Below are 20793 nucleotides of genomic sequence, written 5' to 3'. Positions count from 1 at the left end.
GAATATGACAGTAAAGAGAGCCTTACTTTGTGCAATACGAACAGAGAAAGCATGAAAAAAAAAAAAGAAGAAAGTATGGAGCCGCAGATGGCTGGAAGATGCAGACAATATGGTGTGTCTGTTCTGCGGCAAAGTTCAGTTTTATTTCTATCACAGCAGAGTCTCAGTCAAGACAACATTAGCAACAACATGTAAAACACTACTCCAATAGCATTTAAAAAGAAGCTTGTGACAGTATATAAGAGATTTTATTAGAGCAGCCATGTGTGAAATCGGACCACGGAACAGCTCAAGCTGAGTGACGGCTGACTCCAACTGACAACCGATCTGGCAGAAATTCCCAATTCTAAAATTACTTTGCATCACATAAATGTATGTAATATGTACATACAATACACATACATATGTAATATACAATTATCCTCATGTATGCTTACCCTCTGTAGCAGGAAACAGGGTTTGTCCTTCAGTTTTAGCCTCAGCCAATTTGCCAGTCCTCAGCAAAACCTCAGCAAAGTTTTCCTGAGGCACGTCCTTGTAGGACGAATACACATCTTGACTCTAAAAGAAAGAGCGGAAAACAGAGTGATAAATAAATACCTAATGCTTATTCGCTGCACTGAGGGAATCCCAATAGTAGGGAGAGCAGATCAGAAAATGACACAGAGAGATGTGATTAAGGTGACAGAGTGCCCTAATTCCCAGGGAGTCAGACGGATGAGGGATGGAGTAAACAAATGAACTTCAGAGCCAAATAAAGCCTTTTAACACGGGCCGTTTGATAATTCATTTATAGGATTCTTGTACACCAAGTTATTTCTCAAGTGTCTGAGAGGTGAACAATGACGTTTGTGCTCTCGTCGGCCTCAGAGCTACCGCTTCAGCACACAGTGTTTCCTGTCTGTCTTCGCCACTCTCGCTCTATCCATCTTTCTGTCTTGTTGCATTTGTCTCTCTTTCTCTCTCAATCAGCCTCTCCTTGCCTCCCTACTTCCTTCATTGAAACTGTTAAGGTAAAAACCAATCCCATTGATCAGCCGGCTCATAGACAGATGGACGCGGGGAGCCATTATTGGTAGATGGATGATGGAAGATGGATGAACGCTGGAGATGGGGCAGAGGAAGGGATTTGGAGAGGCCTATTAAAATGTCATGAGAAGAGATGTATCGGCCCTCTCTGTTTCCCCTCGCGTCCACTCTTTTAGCTATCCACATGATTTGTGTCTCTGAGTAAAAAGCCCAGTCATAGCCCGGGGCGACCATTTTCTAGGCATAAAGGTCAAACTACTCCTTTTCTTACTTTTGTTCTTTTCTACTTCCATAACTCCTTCTGTCGATATACTTTTCTTTTGGATTTTTATGATATTCACCTCTTCCCCTCCATTTAATACATACAGTGCATCTTCTGTAAGTGTGTGATTTTTTACCACATCTCCAATGTTGTTTGCCGTTATCGTAGTATGATTCACACTTCATCCTTACTTTCCTGTACCGTTAGAACTTCCAAATTGCTTTTGGCATTAAAACTACTTAGTCTGAAATCAATATTCATTTTGTCTCAACGCTGTTTTTGAAGGAATTTATAAGTCATATGAGAAAAAAAATCGAATTAAATCTTAAGTCATGGACCTACTCAGGCATTTTTGAGGTAATTTAAGAAGGGGGCCTGAAGTAAACAAAAAAAGAGAAATAAGGACAACAGGAATGGAAAAGGAAGAAAAAGATAATGAGCCATGAGACACATGGGTCTTAAGCTACTCACCAGGTCTACATAGGGATCTTCAATGATTTCCTGATAAAAGGGGCTACAGCCCTGATGCTCCAGGTTGGAATTCTCACACGCCCCTTCCTGACTAGTGGCTCCCGTGCCGTGACCCTGAGGAGCCATCAAAACATCATTAAACTTTCACAACATGCCCAGAGCACTGACATCTCTCTCTAACCCATAGCTCACATCTACTGCGTTTTTCTCTCTCCTCAGAAACTTTGCGACCACGAGCCACCACCCCAAAATCGCTGCAGAGACCAGAGACGCCATCAATCTCCGCCCCGGCGACCACCGAGCCAGTCCAGCCGCCGGCACACCGCCAGGTATTGAAATATTCAACAGGCGGGCCAATTAATTATGCAAGAGATGAGCTCTTGATTGGTTGTTTTTGGATGATGACTATGAAGTCTGCGAGCTAGAGTGTGTGAGATATGAGAGATGGGCAGACATGTCTTTTCACACGCGTACACACACACGCAAACACACACATGATGTGCAGCTCAGGAAGCAATGACAGTTAACATACATCTGCAGTCATTGCTTTGTTATTTGTTTGCTTGATCGTCCTTTTTACAAGCACATTACTGTTTATGCATCCATAAACACTCATATGTCAATACAAGGCGTAAAAACCACAAACATTTAGACCCACAAGTTAGTTAGTTAGTTAGTTAATTAATTAGGTACTTTATTGCCCCCAACATAGAAAACTGTCGTCAGCTTTTACCGCAGACCAACAAAACAGTCAGAGTGTTCTCACTTGCAGCGGCCGGAGGTAGTTGAGTGATTCCTTCCACCAGCGGTGGTCGCTGACTGCGGTCAGCACAGCCTTGGTGGTCAGTCCTGTAGTGGTCAGCACCGCCATGGTCTTTGCTGTAGTCCTGTGCAGCAGGTCCCCCGCTGAACCCACAGAGGGAGTGTCCGTCTGGAGCCAAGCAGGTGACAGCATGGACAAAAATGTTATTCTAGTGTCAGTCTGCAGCAGTATCCTCCACTGTAAGTCTCAAGAGTCTCTACTTCAATTCAATTCTTCTTTTTGCAAAACTAAAAAGCAGCATTAGAAGAGTCCTCTGATCACTACATCTGTATTGTTATATTAGACCGGACAGATTTTGAGTTGAGGACTCTTGAGTATCCATGTGGTATTAGGCATGGTTGTGCTGTGTTTTTCATTATGTACTTGAAAAGAGCACTTCAATGAGTGCAGGGCTCTTTGTGTTTGTTTGTCTGTGTACTGCATAAGGGAATTAGAATATGCACTGTTCAGGCAGCACAGAGCCCTCCCAGAACTGCATGATAGTGGCACACTGAGTACTACTCACACTAGGTTCTGTAGTACCAAGGCGACGTGGGACAGATTTGTTACATGAAGAAACTGCTCTGTGATTTCATTTAATCTGTAGGGACTAGGATTATACAACTGTGATCAATTCATTGACCCACAGACCTTCAAAACACAATTGTTTGGTACGTAAAGCAAAAATATGACATTATAGGAAATACGATTGCTCTCTGTCATAAAGTTAAATGAGACTGATACCACTCATACAGTATATCTGACCAATATAAGGCTACAGCCAGCAGCCAGTTAGCTTGGCACAAAGACTTCATGCAAGGGGAAACAGTTCGCCTGACTCTATTAAAAGGTAACAAAATCCACCTACCAGCATCTATAAAGGTGACTAAAACCAAAAATATCAATTTACTGTTCCACAGGGGGTGATGTGGTTGACTGTTTCTAGGCTTCGAGCTCTAACTTCCTGAAAAGGAGATTTGTTTTTTGTTTTTACAGTTGGATTTTTGTATAACAAGAAACCTAAACATAATGTGTTAATAAGTGACCTTTAGAGGTGCTTTAGGTGTCAACTGGCTGCTGTCTGTAGCTTCATATTTAACAGAGAGACATGAGAGTGGTTTCAATTTCCTTATCTAACTATGCGCCAGAGTGAATCAAATCAAAATGACGAACTATTCCTTTAAAGCAAGCAGTGAAGCAGGATATTATCGAATCAACATTAAAGCGAAACCTCTTTTTTTTGCCTACATTGTACAGCGATTCTGATGAACAATGAGAACTCAAGAACCAATAAAGACACCTCTTTCACAAATAGAACGTTTCATCATCTGTACATTTAACAAAAATTAACAAATGAATGGTGTATCGTACTGTCGGCTGCATTTTTGGACGAACACGTTGGTTACTGCACAACTGAAAAGGATTTCAAAACCAAATTTAGAGGGCCAGTGGGCCAGGGCCAAATCGTTTAGTGCCTTTCATCAATACTTTATTTGGCAGGGGATTTATGGTCAGGAAATGAAAGGAACCCAAACACACATACACTCAAGATGTTTGTAAAAAACACACGACAAATAAATGCTCCTCCAGAACGTGCGCGCACACACATACACACACACACACATACACACACATACACTCATCTAGGGCTTAAATATATACGGTTGAGTAGTAGGGACATCAATACAACAATAAAATGACAACAGACAGCTTCAAATGAGTACCCATCCACACACAGAGGGGATGCAATGGAAGTCATGAAACATTAACACCCACTCAAGGCATCATAAAGCTGGCGTTGCTGAAGGGGAGGAGAAGGGGAGGCATAAATAAACCAAGGGAGCTGAGCAACCTTAACACTAGATTTACACCTCATCAAATATGGAGCAATAGGAAAACACACAAACCAAACAAAAGGGCAGGGACACACCCACACAGGAATAGCAGAAGAGACAACTCAGGCAAAGAGAAGAGGTACAGCAAGCATATTAACATAAAGGTAAAAAACATACACATGAACAGTAATACACACAAACCTTTAAGGAGTCTGTCTCATCAGCCTCCTGTCCACTCTCAGTAATAACAGGCTCCATTTGATAGTTAACTGCCTGGTACAACACCTGAAGGACAGAAAGAGGAAGGAAGACATGAAAGGAGAAGATTAGGCTTAGGTTTAATTAATAGGCAAAAAGCACAATGGTGAAAGGATGAAGTTAATTCTTGAGACAATTTCGTGTTGGCCAGTTCTTCACTTTGGAAATTAGTAGTTAAGGAGAGAATGCACAAAGGTCATCCTTGATTCGAAAAGTGTTGATCCCTTCTCATTTCAATACAGTATGTTTTAGAGGCTTGAAGAGGCAAAATATTCATTTTCATTAGAGAAATAAACTTAATAAATGCTTTATCTTCTTCTTTCCTAACTCGTTTATCACCTTGTGACCCATCAGATTTATCTTGCATCTCAACCTCTGTTTTCAATTCTACAGTGAACAAGAGACACAGGGATGGTCTTAGATTAATATATTACTTTTCTGATTAAAGCTGATACAAGCTTTTTTCTTAAACTGATGGTGTGTAGAATTCTTTAAATGCCAATATAAAAAGTTCTTGTCTAGTTTCTTATTAAAAAAAAGTTCTTCTTATATGTCTACTGGTCTGCCTGTTTTGTCAAATTCTTTCCTTTACTACACTGTGTTCCAAATTATTATGCATATACTGTTTTTGTTCTTTTTTTTCTTATTAAATAGTCGATATAATTGGCAGTCAATAGGATTTTTTATTCCTCAACAATTTTATCGTAATCTGGATTTTATTAAACACAATTACCAATGATGACAATGGCATTTTTTGCAAAATAACTCAAAATGCAGTGTTCCAAATTATTATGCAGAACAGTTCCAAACACTTAATAATTTCTAAAGGATTGAAAACCGAAATCTGTTGTATTTTTTGCATTAGAGGGGATAATTTCAAATCAAAAACATCTTTAAAGATCAAGTTACATGTTAACATAGGAGCCCTTCTTTGATATCACATTAACAACTCTCTCATCCATTGAACTTGTAAAGCCATGTACAGTTTCTGCCTGTATTTCCTTTGAGGATGCCAGAGTTGCCTCCCAGAGCTGCTGTTTTGAGGTAAACTGCCACCCACCCTCATAGAGCTTCCTTTTAAGGATGCTCCACAGGTTCTCAATAGGGTTGAGGCCAGGAGATGATGGTGGCCACACCTTGATTCTTTCTCTCTTAATGCCCATAGCAGCCTAGGCCTCAATGGTATTTGTTGCAGCATGGGATGGTGCATTGTCTTACATGAAAATGATTTTACTCCGGAAGGCATGGTTCTTCTTTTTATACCATGGCAGGAAATGGGCAGTTAGGAACTCCACATATTTTGCAGAGGTCATTTTGACACCAGCCCAAAACATCCCTCCACCACCTCCTTGCTGATGTCGCAGCCTTGTTGGGACATGGTGGCCATCCAGAATGTATTTATGAGCCCACTGCAATTCTGTCTCCTTGTGGGCATTGTTTAAGGGTGACCAAAATACAGCTTTATGCACATCAACAAGCCTCTGGAGGATCCTGCATTGAGAGGACCTTGGGACTCCAGAGGCACCAGCAACTTCAAATACCTTTTTTACTACTCATCAGTGGCTTTTTCAAAGTTGCTCACTTAATACGATGAATTAGCCTTACAGAAACTTTCCTTAACACGCCTTTATCTAAACGAACCCATCTGCGCTCTGAATCAGACACAAATCTTTTCAAAGGACGATAATCTCTCTTAATATTTCACAAAATATCCAGCGGTTTCATACCTATTGAAAGATACTGCACTATTTCACACTTTTCATCTGCAGAAAGATATTTTTTCCCCCTATATTGCATCAAACCTGTGACTTATAAGGTGGAACAACATCCTTAAGTAGTTTCCCATTAATTAGGCTCACCTGGCAAACTAATAAAGACAAACCTGTCTGAGATTGATGTCAGTGATCTAAACAGACATGGGAAGCAGCACAATTGAAAACTTTCATTGAAAAACAAAAAAATCTAATGTTTTTTTAATTGAAATCATATTTGCATAATAATTTGGAACACAGTGTAGTTAACTACCTCTCTATACCACTGCCAAATCAAGATACTGGCTATTGATACAAAATACCAGTATCAGCTGTAGTAGTAGTAAAATAAATAAAAGATATACTGGAAGCAGTGGTGCAAGTACCGACGGTGCAGCCGATGCAATGCTCAGCCCAGCTGATTATAATGGCTCACAGTGGACAGCGACAATTGCCTAATGTCTGTGGGTGGGCAGTATGGGACAAGAAAGACTCAGTGGATTGGCTATACTCTCAATAGGGAAGGGTTGTTAATGACTTTGTTGAGCGAAAAGGTAGGAAGAACTTCTAATGGGTGAGTACAGGTGTCTCTTTGTTATGGAGTGGGATCAGGGATTTAATTTGCCTCTCAAATGTTAGAAAATGCGCATTTACTGTAATCTGTGTCTGTGATAACATTTGGCTGCTGTGCCATTGATGATGAATGGTGATTAATGAATTGTTTATACAAGTGATTGTGTGATCAGATGCTGTCATCCATTCATTCATACTGTGTAAGCCTATAATGAGTCGCTGTGCTTTTCTGGATCGCTATGTGTTCTGTGGTTATTGACATACTGTATAAGCTACTTTGTGCTGATTTGTTACTGTAGGCTGGCTGAAGCTATTTTCGGTTGTTTGATAGTCAGAGACAGCAAGCTGTGGTGGTTTGAGTCCAGGGCAGGTTAGCAACTGCATGGAGTTGTTTTGTGTCTATAAGCCCATGTGCTGGGCGTGCTTTTTGGGTGGCGGTGGGGGGGATATGCACTGGTGCCAAACACAAATATGTTATGCTGCTGACTGTAAAAATCCATATTGGTCAAACCGTAGTGAAAGATAAAGAGGTACCTGAGTCTGCAGGTCACTGGAGGCAGCGAGGAGGCCGTGGATATTGTCAGGGGGACAGTGGGTGAGAGAGAAGGCTAAAAGCTCCTGCCGGGCCTCCAAGTCTCCAAAGCCCTCACACTGACCGAGCAGACTACACACATCCCATGCTGGACTGTAACCTGGAGAAAGAGTAGATGGAGGCCAACATGGAGGGGAGGTAAGGTAAAGCAGGGTACGAGAGGAAAGGAGGAAAAAAGAATGATGTGGTTTTAAATTACACCAAAAATGGGACCAGGAGATAATAGCGACTGCAATAAAAGAATCAATAAAAACGTTAAACAACAAGAGATGATACAAAATCTAAAGTAAAAAAAATAAACACCAATTCTCTCTCTTCACACAGGAGCATAACACACAATATAGCTGAGCTGAAGTAGTTTTCATTATATCAATGTCCTTGCTCTGCCAATCTACCCTGAATCTTATCTCATAGAAGACCAAGGCCCAGAAATACAGAAAGACACACACACACACACACACAAGACCGCACACACAAACTGCCTTAAATCTAATAATTTGCAGAACAAAAAATGCACAGGATATAAGGCTGAGATATTGATGATACAATAAAGTGTAACCTTCCAAGCCCTTGGGATATTAATACATATTCAAGTATAAAGCATGTTTCCCCTTGAAGAAAATATCATTGTAATAGCTGTGCTACATTTGTTCCCGCTTCATCACAGTCAAAAACCAACACGCCATCCTGCCTTCATTCTTACAAACAGATTCAATTATTCCCACTGCGTTCACAGACAGAAAAACACAGGCGCTTATCTGATTACACCTTCTCTCTCTCCCCCGACACATTTTTCTCATCCACACTGTCTCTCGTTACTCAGCGCTGTGGGGAGACTCTGTGAAATTCTAAACAGGGTCAGACAAAATATCATTATCATAGTGACCACTTTTAATCCCTCCCGGGGGGGCGTCTAGGTTGTAATATTATTGTGGTATCGTTCTCCATATTATTGTTCCAGTGCACGAACAGAGTCAGTCACTCAGACCCTGATTTTGGCCATCCAAGGAAGGATGGAAGAAGCCCAGAGTAATTCTCAAGTGTTTAAACCATGAGACAAACCATTACTGGAATCAACTCAAGAAAAGCCAAAATGAAGCATAGAGTAAGTGACAATTATAGAACATGTGAAAAAACACATCTGTGGTTGAAGAAGACATGATAATTTGTGGTTTTTACTTTAATTACAGCTGAAAGAATCCAGTGACATTTATTCTGGTGTCTTATACTGTTTGTAACTTTTAATTGCAACCAGCAAAACACACATAATGAGAAATGTACTTAGGCAATACTATTTTTCTATTACTCATTTTCTTTTCTAGCAACCTTTTTGTCTAGTTTTGAGCATCATTTGCATCAGTTACTGAAACAACATGCTTGTCGACTTCTGGGAACAGACTGCTAGACTTGACCTCATATTTTAGAGCACTTGAATTTGATAGCAGTATGTTTCAAAACAGTCAAATCACTAGTTTAACCATATAAACTAAACCCCTTATTATTGGTAAAAAAAAAAAAATCTGCTTCTTTTCAAATTTTTGATACCTTTCATGATTTCTTAAATATTCCACGATTTTACATATCCATTCCTTATGGAGAATTCCCAGTTTTCCATTGATTTTCAACTCCTAACTACTCATTCACTTTCAGCTAGAAACTCCATTTAAACTCTTTAATATTCCACACCTTTCAGACATTGAAGCTATCATTCAACTTTCAAATCCCACTACAACATAATATAAAATATTCTGTGAGTAAAGATTTTATCATAAAAAACAGTCTTCAGCCAATCATTTTTGCACATGGATGCCACCTTACACCAGCAACTATGTACGCTAGCTGGTAAACAGGGGTAAAAGAAACCATTAGGCTGTGTTACATCATATCTAAGGCCGATAAGTACATGTGGATCGAAAATCGGTGGATTCATTTCAAGTACGATTTTCAGGTGGACTCTGAGAACATTATTTACTGGGAATTTAATACTTAAAAGCAAAACATATTAAAAATTGCAATACTGTATCTCGAGTGACTCTGGTTGAGCTATGTCATCAGGATAGGTCTACATATTTAAACGAGTTTGGCTGAGTTTTGGGGACGCTTTGCCCTCATGTAATGTTATAATTGAACCAAATGAGGCGAAAAGACAGACAGGCAGAAGAGAGCTTCAAATTAGCTTTTCTACAGGCACGGTTCACGGTCAACTACATACCTGCTGCCATGAGGTCTTGACAGTGGATGTAGGAGGCCTTGAAGTCCAGACACTGGAGCGCTTGCTCTGCCAGCAGGGTGAGGACTTGGCCTTTTCTTGTGGCCTTGTCATCTCCTGTACACACACACACACAAACACACACAGATATTAATTTAAGCAGACATCAACAGTGGAGAGATGCAACAACATAAACATGAATCTTTAGTATTTTTAAAATGTATTTTTATTAATCTTGAGAAACATGTCGAAGCTAACATACTAAATAGCAAAGTCTCATGATTCTGCATATCACGTACAACACCTGGCTCAATAAACCTCTTATTAAATCTCCATCTGACCATACGCGCGCACATGCGCACACACACACACACACACACACACACACACACACACACACACACACACACACACACACACACACACACACACACACACACACACACACACACACACACACACACACACACACACACACACAAAGGCTCAAGGTTGGAATGTAAGGATGTCTAACTGTATTAGCTGCACCACAGACAGAGCCCGAGACGACATATTAATCGGCGTCTACCATAAATGAGGTTATTGCGGTGTCTGTTCATCTCAAAGGGGGAGTTTGAGATATCTAAAAATGCCATCCCGCTGTCTCGCTAAACATGAATGAATCTCAGTTTGATATCATAGTGTTGGTGGGATCGGTTGGGGTGTTAACATTCTGGTGGTGGCTCAGGACAACCTTTTGATCTTGCTCTGAGGTCAATAAACAAAAGGGAGATGACTGGACGATCAAAAGAGGCAGAGGCAGAAACAGGACTTCTGAACAAACCTGTACACTGAAGATCAAAGAACGCGGGCTGAGATGAAGAAAATGCGATGGGGCTGGATTGGTCTGTGAGTGTGTGTGTGTGTGTGTGTGTGTGTGTGTGTGTGTGTGTGTGTGTGTGTGTGTGTGTGTGTGTGTGTGTGGAGTGAGTGACGGATCGAAATGCAGTGTTTACTACGAAGGGGAAAGAGGTGTTGGTCAAATATTTTCTAGGTGACCGGTGAAAGGGTGTCTTCAAAAGCTGTCTAACCTCAATATAGGGGAGGTTTGTGTGTGTGTGTGTGTGTGTGTGTGTGTGTGTGTGTGTGTGTGTGTGTGTGTGTGTGTGTGTGTGTGTGTGTGTGTGGTGTGTGTGTGTGTGTGTGTCTGTCAGCACACCTTAATTTACCCTGTGCCTTTATGAAGACATTCTCTGGCATTTATTTCAAGCCGATCTAAATCAGAGTTCTTGGGAATCCAATTGAAGCCTTTACCTGTCGTTGACAGGTTAATCAAAGGGTGGGATGAAAAGGTGAGAAATGTCAGAAAAACAACAAATAAAAAATAACTCAAGTTAATAAGCTTTGACTACAACATGAACTCCTGAGGCTCTTTACTGGATCACCAGGATCCTTTCCAAGTAAGCGCAGTTTAATTCTCATTTGGAATGTCATAATTATTGATTCATTCAGACAGAAAAAACTTTTTTTTCTTACCTCTACCCCATAAGACTGAATGATTTACGGAGCATTTCTGTAGACTAAGGCAGCAACCAAACCCTTAAGGTTTTTAACCGGTGTGCTGGTGATACCTGCATTAAATATTCACCACAGAGCCCCAGAGCTATGCGCCCTTCAAAAGCCTCCCCCCTGCATTTATTTATTTAAAAATTTGTTTATTCCTCTTCTCATCTCCCTCTGCTGCTTTTTTTCTGAAGCCACACAGCGAGAGCTGCCTGCTGACTGAATGTGAGCGGGAGAGACACAGAAATGCCACAAGGCCGGTTAGCAGGTTTCCTTTAACTGGAGACGGGCCTCAGAGAGAGAAGACAGAACGAGCTATGTGTCGAGAGATGAAGGACGGAAGAGAGAGGAAAGCAACAGACACGGAGAGAAGAGTCTAGCTCATATTCTTGAAGAGAAGAATGATAAAACAAACATGGCGATACAGAGAGAGAGAGAGAGAGAGAGAGAGAGAGAGAGAGAGAGAGAGAGAGAGAGAGAGAGAGCAGCAATGTTCATGTTATTTTGAAGGACATGCAGTAACAGAATGACATCTTAAACTTTCCCACATGCTGTCAGTTTAATGCGGTGGCTGTGGGTGGTTGGACGGGTACCAATACACAAAATATGACCATATTTTTTATTTTTTATTAAATTCATGAATTTTATTTAGGGATTCAAATACAGCCAACATCACTCACTTTTCATGTGTTGACTTGATTGAATTTCTCATCAGTCAGCTGCAGTGTGTGCTTGCATTGATACTGTTCTAGTGTTTTATAATCCCAAGAGGATGGCATCTCACACAAAACCCTTCTCTTCTGTTCTACACAGGAGAATCCCACTGCAAGTAGACTACTGTAAACATGTTTCTGGTCAAGATTTTGTGCTTACGGTTACTCCCAAAGAAAGAGAAAATGAGCAGATGGAAAGAGAAAAATACTTAGCTTAAAGAAGTGAAATCTGTTTACCAAAACTAGACAAGGTTTGTCAGCGGCTTCCCTGGCAACGTTTGCGAGCGTGTAGGATGCTGCTTAAAGTACAAGTCGTTCCACACCACACTGAGAATGAACCCAACAAATGTTTCTTTTCACCTTTTCCTCTACATACTGTACATAGCCAAATACCTACCAGGCAACGCATTAAAGTCTATTTTTTAAAGTCCAATTTCACTCTTATCTTGTGCATTGTGATGGATGAATACAATATTGCAAGTTGTATCGTTAATAGTCAAACTCTTTCAGAAATGTTCTGCACATTACAAACATGAGGTTGACATGCTCATTGAAAAAGAACACGCTGATGGCGCTGAGGTAACTAGATTGTAATTATAAAACCATCAAAAATGTAATTGAATGCTAAATGTCTCTTGTCAGCATCTGTCAGCCTTAAAAGTGGTTTGAGGATCAATACTTTTATCTTTTTAAAGCAACAAGACAACACAAAGAGATGAGACAGGCTCAACAGTGCCTCTATTCTAGCCACAATATATATTTTTTTAATTTTTGCAAACATGACTACAGAATGGAATCAAAAGCTCTGTGAAAACAGTATTTGTGCTGCCATTCAGAAACATCCATCCACCTATCCCCTTCACAAAGTTACAGATTTAACTTAATGGCCTCGTACTGAACCTGTACCTGACTGTCACAACCACACGAAACTTGAGCGCAGAAAGGTTTAGAGAGCACAAAGTGGTGTGTCTGGGGAGTAAAATTGCTCGCTCCTTTATGGTGTGTGTGTGTTTCAGTATGGATTTTTTTTTTCAAGCAAGCTACAACACAGCTCGTGATGATGAATTTCCCTCTTGTGTGAGAACTGTCGTTGCTCTCGCTGAAAGTACCCACGCATGCTCGGGTGCGTCTCTGTGCCTCGTGTGGGCGGTCCTTTCTTACTTAATCTCATGAGCTTTGTCATGAAACTGCCACCACAGAAGAGTGTTATTCATTGAATGTTTCCCCTCATGCACATGAGAAAAGATGATGTGATGAGGTCAGTGGTGTCAGACAAAATGTCTCGTGTCCGTGTGTGCGTCGGTAGGTACCTGCCACTCTGAGAAGTGAGGCCAGATTCAGCAGAGTAGTGGACTGCTTGTAGGCCGTGGAGCAGTAGGCGATGCACTCCTCTATGAGAGACAGACGGTCTGATCGCAGACGCACTGGGAGGGAGAGAAAGAAGGCAGAGGGGGAGGGTTGTCAGACATGTTCTGCTAATTACTGTATTCAATCTGGAGAAGTTGCAGCTGACAATACAAATGATCTGGTGTAAATGATGGATGCAGCTGCTGCCATGATGTCGGCAAAATAATGCCGCTGTGTAAAAAAGCCCAACCCTAACTACATATTGGCCGATATTGATGATGATAAGTGCTTTTTCTTGAATAATCACGTAACATAAAAAAATTGACAATTGTCAAAACTCCATCAAATCAAATCAATATTGTGTAGAATACTTTATATTTGCACAGTTGTTGACAATTTGATTATTATAGAGGAGAAAATAAAGTTGCAAAGATTAGCAGTTAATCAATCATGTCAATTAATCTGCAACAATTTTGATACATTGATTAGTCATTCAAGCAATTTCTTAAGCAAAAATAGCGAAACTGCTATCTAGTGTGAGGATTTGCTGCTTTTCTCCTTTTTATATCATTGTAAATTGAATATCTTTGGGTATTGGACTGTTGGTCGGCCAAAATGAGACAGACTTGGAGACCAAGAAACTTTCCTTTCTTCCTTATTTGCTGACATTTAAAGAACCAATTGCTTGAGAAAATGATAATTAGATTAAATGATAATAATCTTTAGCAGTAGCCCTAGAAGAAGAAAAAACATGTACACCAAAAATATATCAATGTAGTATTACTCTCCATGGCCGTGTGTCAACTATAGTCGTGAGTTACCTGCAATCCTGTAAAAAGTACCACAATTTGTCTTATAAATCCATGACTTGTTGTTTGAGTCTGAAACTCTCTGATGTCTGGTACCCCACAGTGTTAATATGACTCCATGCACATTTCTTTTTACATATGTTACATTTATATACTAGTGCAGACACACAATTCTCGTAGATTTGAGATTCAGTGCTCATTGTTGACTACATGCATTTCATTTGGCTAATAGTGAGTGAGGTCCACATACAGAAACTCATTTCAATATTTTTCTACACTTGCACTGAAAGCCTGAGAAAGACCATGTTGCATGTTTAATGCCCCCACCCCCCCACCCCCCCCCCCCCCCCCACGGGCCTCTGTGTTTTTTTGCACCCTGCTAAGTACCTTTATGGCTTGGCATAACTTTGGGCGAGGCCTGGAGGGAATTTCCGGGGAGGGTGGTGTGTATGAAGCGTTGCCTAAGGCGCTGTAGGAGGGCTGCAGGAGACAGCCTAAGATGGATTACATATGCTCAAATCCTTTCACTTCGTACTTGTGCATGTTTATCTCAGACTGTGTAAACTTACAGGAACAGGGCTTTTACTTTGGTGAAAAATAAAAATAATGTGTATCTTTGTGTGTGGACAGTGTGTGTGTCCTTGAGTCAGTACAACAAAAAAAAGTGCACCGCAGGCAATACAGAGCCATGGAGCCAGGCTGGCCCTGAGCACTGAAAATAGGCTTTAGATAATAATCACTAATACAAAACAACACAACACAAAAAGTAATAATTGGAGAGCTTTTCCTCATTCCTTCCTTCGCATACTTGCTTGGAAAACTCGCTCCTGTTCTCACTTTGTTTCGCAGGTAAGAATAAGTGGGCAGCGTAAAATTAACATAGGGTAAACAGCAGGGAGTACGAGTAAGGGGGCAAAGAAAGAGTGGAAAAAAGAAAAACTAGGAGATGAGAGAGAGAGAGAGAAAGAGAGAGAGAGAGAGAGAGAGGGAGAGGGAGAGAAAGGTGGCAGTTTATTGCTCGCTCTGTCACACTGGCTTTATGCTGGCAGCTCAGTTTGATGAGGGCAAAGGGGGGAGGGGGAGAAAGCTGAGGCCTCGGAGGCAAACAACACCTCGGTTCAGAGGTGAGGCGATGAGGGGCCAAGGTGGTTCATTCTAGCTGCACAGTTTCCTTTAACAGAGAGCCATGCCTGGAAACTGCTGCGGTAGGGTAGCGATGTGGAGCCAGAAAAGAGAGAAAGAAAGTAGCGTGGAAGTGAATACTGATTGGTCAGGTTTACAGATGGAGCAAAAATATAGAAAAGGATGTGTGTGTTTGTGTGTGTGTGTGTGTGTGCGTGTGTGTAAGAGAGAGCACACACACACACACACACACACACACACACACACACACACACACACACAGAGAGAGAGACTTAACACTTCAATCCTAATTAGGCCATCAGGCAGATGTTGTTTGCTCAACAGTTGATCCATAAATAACCATATATTTAGATATAGCGGCAAGAAGAAGTGACATATGGAGGGATGGAGGAACTGACAGCAGAGAGGGAGACAGATTGCGTGGTACAGGGGTGAGGGAGGTGGGGGACGAGTTTAAATTAACAACACTGGAATGAATGACAATATAAGCACACATCATCTTCCCAGACAAAGACGCATTTTGTCGTACCTTGCAGCGGCAGGATACTGACACTGAAGTCTTCCAACTGGCTGAGGGCGTTGATGAGGTCCAGTTCGTCCTGGATGGCCAGAGGACAGTCTGTGATCAGCTGGAGACACGTCCTGACAAAGGCAGCAACCAGTTAAAAAGGGGACACGCTACCACCGACAGCGATAATAATCTGTCCCACAGGTAACCAATCAGATGACCTTGTGTTATCCAGAAGAGGATGTCGGAATTTTAGCTACACACTAGCCATGCAACTCATATGCAGAGAAAGAGAGGTTACGTTTAAAGCTACAGTTCAACATTTTGGGAAATTCACGTATTCGCCTTGTGGGGGAGAGTTAGCAGAGGCAGACTGATAGCACTCTCATGCCTGTATTTTAGGCTTACAGGCAGTAGTCGGTTAGCTTAGCTTAGCACAAAGACTGAAAACAAGGGTAAACATCTTGTCTGGCTCTGTCCAAAGGTAACAAAATCTGTGCCTACAAGCACCTCTGAAGCGCACCAATTGTTATTATACCTCGTTTAATTTGTAGAAGAAAAAAACAGTGTAACTAGGTCAGTTTGCCTTTTTTTTGGCAAAAATTGGTTAAATTAAAGTTTGTGAAGTTTCAACATCGTGATCAGAAACATGGTGAGACAACTCAAAATGGATTTATTTACAAAGTCTAGACTAATTTGACAGATATACGACAGGGGAGTTTTTTTCTCACAACACAATCCACACTCATTACCCTTAATAGGATTATGTAGCACATCACTTAGCATATGTAACAGCACATTGAATGTGTGCCTGTTTCATTTTCTTGTTTTTTCATCAAAATATGGGAAAAAAACGGAATGATTAATTTACAAATAAATAAATCCCACAAAAAGCAACAGCTTAGAGAGGAGCTCTGACGTCAGTTAAGTGGAGAGGAGTGAACTTGTCCTTGGCGTGTGTATTTTCTTTAACCCTCACAGTGTGTGAATGAAGACATCTAACAGAGAAGAACAGGCGTCTCAGAATCCCTATCAGTGTAATGAAAGTAGTCCAAAACATAACATTTTTAAAACTGGTTGACTTGATATTGCTAACAGACTACCACTACATACTCTCTGCAAAACACTCACACACAACTTCTCACTCTTTGAGCATGGCTGGTGTTCTTGCCAGGAACAAGAGGTTTGTCCTGGCAAATGAGAGCAGAGGAAAGGGCTGTGGATGGGCGAATGAGAGACAGAAAGAGGGCGCGTTGATTATGTACTTGTGCTGTGAAGTGTCTGCAGGCGTGTGTGTGTTTGTGCATGGAGACTGCCTTAGAAAAGACGACGGCAGTCACAACGTGCTTTGCAGCGTGTGCTCTGTAATTTGCAGATAACTACTTTCTGTTACAGACAACACAAGTTAACTTTTGTATTGCAGTTATCAACAGAACTCGATATTAGAGACCTTGTCCTTGTTTTGACCAACCCAAGCTGTGTACCGGCACATTGAGCGGCAGCGCACTGACGCAATCATCCTCTCATTTTTTCTTCCTCTCCTTAATTTTTGTGACATTTCCGCTCCAGTTCTCTCCTACTCATACAGGGTCTTGCAAGACGAGCTTTCTCAAATACAAGAGAGAAGATCAGCAACAAGATGAATCATCCATTTTGGACTCACTTCTCTTTCTTTCCATATTTTTTCTGCATAATGGTTGCTGAAATATGTGCATCTTTCTCACAAGAGTGAGACGTTTTGACAACTTTTACATCCATCGAGAACAGTTGTTTTTACATGCATCTAGAGTAATTGTTGACTCTGGCCTGGAGTTTAAACATCAAAGATAAAGAGGCACAAAGCTGAAAAGCAATAACACATTTCTTCAAATGTAATTTACTTTACATTTTTGTTGGGTTTGACTTTGTCCAGTTTTAATTATGACATGCTTGCAGGTCAACCTCTCTTGGACGAGCTGGAAGCAAAAGTACCATCATAAACCTTAAGAAAAAAAAATATCTAACTCTGTATTGGCAGTACAATTTACATCCAAGCCTACAAGCCTTATTTATATCTTTAGAAATAGCTTACTATATTTCAGGAATTTAATGGCATTCGAATGCCCTAAACCTACATTAAAAGACCAGTGTGTAGGACTTAGTGGCATCTAGGCGGAAGTTTCCGATTGCAACTAACAGATTTGAAGACCTGGGAATGGAAGGGGGTGTGAAGTGTGTATGAGAAACAACGGTGGTCGCAAAACATGCCAAAAACACGAAATGCTCCACCTTTGTTTAGGTCTCCACTTGAGAGAAATACTTGCCTCTTTAGCAGCTAAATGTTCCACTATGTTCACCATCATCATCAACTCTGTCAGACATCTAGTGCTGTGCAGGTAGCATATATTAAGTGTTTAGAGCTTTTTTTAAAATCTAAAAACACCTGCCTGATGATGGTGGAAATGAGATTGATGAGAGCAGTGACAGTGAACCAAAACACAAAAGTTGTGGGCCACGAAACCAAAACAATGAGCTGAAAGATGATCAAATGCTCCAAAAAGAACCTTTTCAGTGGGTTTGTCACTATGCACAACACCTTTCATATTTAATGTAGTCATTATATATGTACATATATACATATATATACACACACACCAATCAGCCATCACATTATGAGCACTGACTGGTGAAGTGAATAATACTGATTATCTGGTTCATGGCTCCTGTCAGTGGGTGAGATATATTAGGCAGCAAGTGAACATTTTGTCCTCAAAGTTGATGTGTTAGAAGCAGGAACAATGGGCAGCATAGGGCACCCTGGTGGTCATAATGTTATGCAGGCCCGGTGTGTATATGAACTATTCTTTTTTTTAGATTTTTAAGTACCTGTTGATACTACATTTGGACTTCTTTGTCTGTCTCTATGTTGTGTACGTGACCACCTCTCAGTCTCTCAGTTTGTGAGTGTGCGTCTCTTCTGTCTGTCCTGAGTGATTCAGTGGGATCACTTCAGTAGTTAAAGGGGATTCCCATGTTATTTTAAGAGGAATCTTTTTGTCCTTGTGTAAACTCTTGCCTGGTGCCACTGACCGCATCTAGTCAGGACACAGGCAGGTGCAGTTTGTGTATCGGTCCGAAGCGTGTGTATGTTTCGTTGGTATTTAGTACACAGGATAAAATGTGTGTCTGTGGAGCAGTTATTTTAATCTTAAGGACACAGGCAGCCTGCCTGTATTGACTATTAATTTCAGAGCGACAGGCACATGTTCAGACACTACTTTCTGTCTCATATCTCAAATTCACACGCGGAAGAAACACACACACACAGATGCACGCGCACACACACAGTGGGAGCATTACAATGGATGATGTTGTCCAAGCGTGTGGAGGGGGGCCTCTGTATTAGTTACTATAAATGAATGACGACCCAATTACTGTCCCACTTCCCCACTAGGAACAGACGGTAAGGTTAGACACCCACCAGCCCCCCTCTGAGATCTGAAACCAGCAACAGCCACACATATACTCCCGTACAAATACTTGTACTTGGTATAAACTTCATGTTATGTATTATATGAAAGGAAATAAAAGCGGCCACCATTACTTTTTTCTAATCAGTCATGCAAGCACAAGAACATATATCTGCCCACACAGAAATAAATGGTGGTTCTGAAACATCAACAACAAGCAAGGTCAGTATCTCAGAAAGCATATAAACACTTCTGTACGGCATGTTTGACTAAGTTTGGTTCAGAAATTAGACCCAACTCAGCCTTTACCTCAATATTGCACGTCTAAAATTTATCTTAACACTAAGCTAGGCCAAATTAAATCTAAATTCACGCTCTAAATCTAAACTAGCTTAAAGAAGTGAGAATTGGCATAATGAGAAACATGATCTTTAAAAGCAGAGAAATACTTCATCCTCACCTGGCCAGGCCCATGCAAGGATCAGTCAGTGTCGTGGATGAGTTGAAGTACTCTCTGGCAGCAGCCAACACTAATTCCACGCTGTTTTCATAGGCTACCTTCAGAGCATAACCTTTACCCCGGAAAGACAAGCTGACAGGAACATCCTGGCTGACCTGGAAACATTAATTAAAAATGTTGAGATCAATGAGACTGCAGTGTTAAAATTCTTTATGGGTGGTTCAACATTTGGAAACCCCAATGTGGAGGCCAGTGAGAGTGTAACTCTGTGAGGTAAAGTCTGAAGTCATATTTTATATACCTTGGAGCAGTGCATGAGCTGCCCTGCCAGGCGTACGTTCTCCACACGGCTGGAACACAGCAGGGACTCAACAAAGACCTGCAGAAGTCAGGGAGGAGAGGAGATCATTTGCATTGTATAATTCAGTGATTCAGTAGGTGGAAAAACAGAGGAAGTGTCATTCAAGGTGCAAAATGCACTTAAAATACTTAATCACCTTATCACATACTGTAGCACAAATCTGGTTATTCCCTATAATTTTCATTTGCTGCAGCGCAATACCTGGTGACATGTTTCCGGTTTTAGACAGGTGTAGACATTCTGCTGCATGTCAAGCAGGTCCTGCATTAGACCTCGCCACACCGTCTCACTCACTGGAGGGTTTCTGGATATATGCACATAATAAATGTTCAGTATGTTCACGGGATCTTGACAGACATGTGTGTTTGTAAGTGTCTGTGCTCATGGCGTTTCGTGTGTCTTTCATACTTGCGGCCAGTGTGGCGGCACAGTTTCACCATTAGTTGGTGGGCTTCTTCTTCACTGTTCTGGCTGTTCTTCACATAAGAAATGGGCTTCTGCAGGCCGTGTTTCTCCAGAACCTCCACAACACTATTAAGTATAAGCACAGGCACACACACACACATATAATCTGTAGTGAAATACAGTAGTACAGTAGAGGGTCATACCAAGAATATAAATACAACCCATTAGAAGACAAGAAAAAACACACAATAACAGACAAATACAATTTTAAGTC

At 41.1% G+C, this 20793-nt stretch overlaps 1 protein-coding gene across 2 annotated transcripts in view; it reads right to left on the bottom strand.

Moving 5' to 3' along the window:
• Positions 1 to 20793, bottom strand: part of nbas (NBAS subunit of NRZ tethering complex) — a 147864-nt gene that overhangs the window by 77560 nt on the left and 49511 nt on the right. For both annotated transcript variants that reach the window (XM_051408104.1, XM_051408103.1), the window contains exons 28-39: positions 20523 to 20645; positions 20316 to 20418; positions 20055 to 20132; positions 19754 to 19908; positions 15866 to 15978; positions 13348 to 13461; positions 9786 to 9899; positions 7516 to 7673; positions 4601 to 4684; positions 2529 to 2693; positions 1763 to 1876; positions 438 to 561 (exon numbers count right to left, since the gene is read on the bottom strand). In XM_051408104.1, the coding sequence (XP_051264064.1) occupies positions 438 to 561; positions 1763 to 1876; positions 2529 to 2693; positions 4601 to 4684; positions 7516 to 7673; positions 9786 to 9899; positions 13348 to 13461; positions 15866 to 15978; positions 19754 to 19908; positions 20055 to 20132; positions 20316 to 20418; positions 20523 to 20645 (1445 nt within the window). The remainder of the gene's footprint in view (positions 1 to 437; positions 562 to 1762; positions 1877 to 2528; positions 2694 to 4600; positions 4685 to 7515; positions 7674 to 9785; positions 9900 to 13347; positions 13462 to 15865; positions 15979 to 19753; positions 19909 to 20054; positions 20133 to 20315; positions 20419 to 20522; positions 20646 to 20793) is intronic.

The sequence above is a fragment of the Dicentrarchus labrax genome, unplaced genomic scaffold, assembly GCF_905237075.1.
Source record: "Dicentrarchus labrax unplaced genomic scaffold, dlabrax2021, whole genome shotgun sequence".
NCBI classification, from domain to species: Eukaryota; Metazoa; Chordata; class Actinopteri; family Moronidae; genus Dicentrarchus; species Dicentrarchus labrax.
This window is presented reverse-complemented; position numbering and strand designations above follow the sequence as displayed.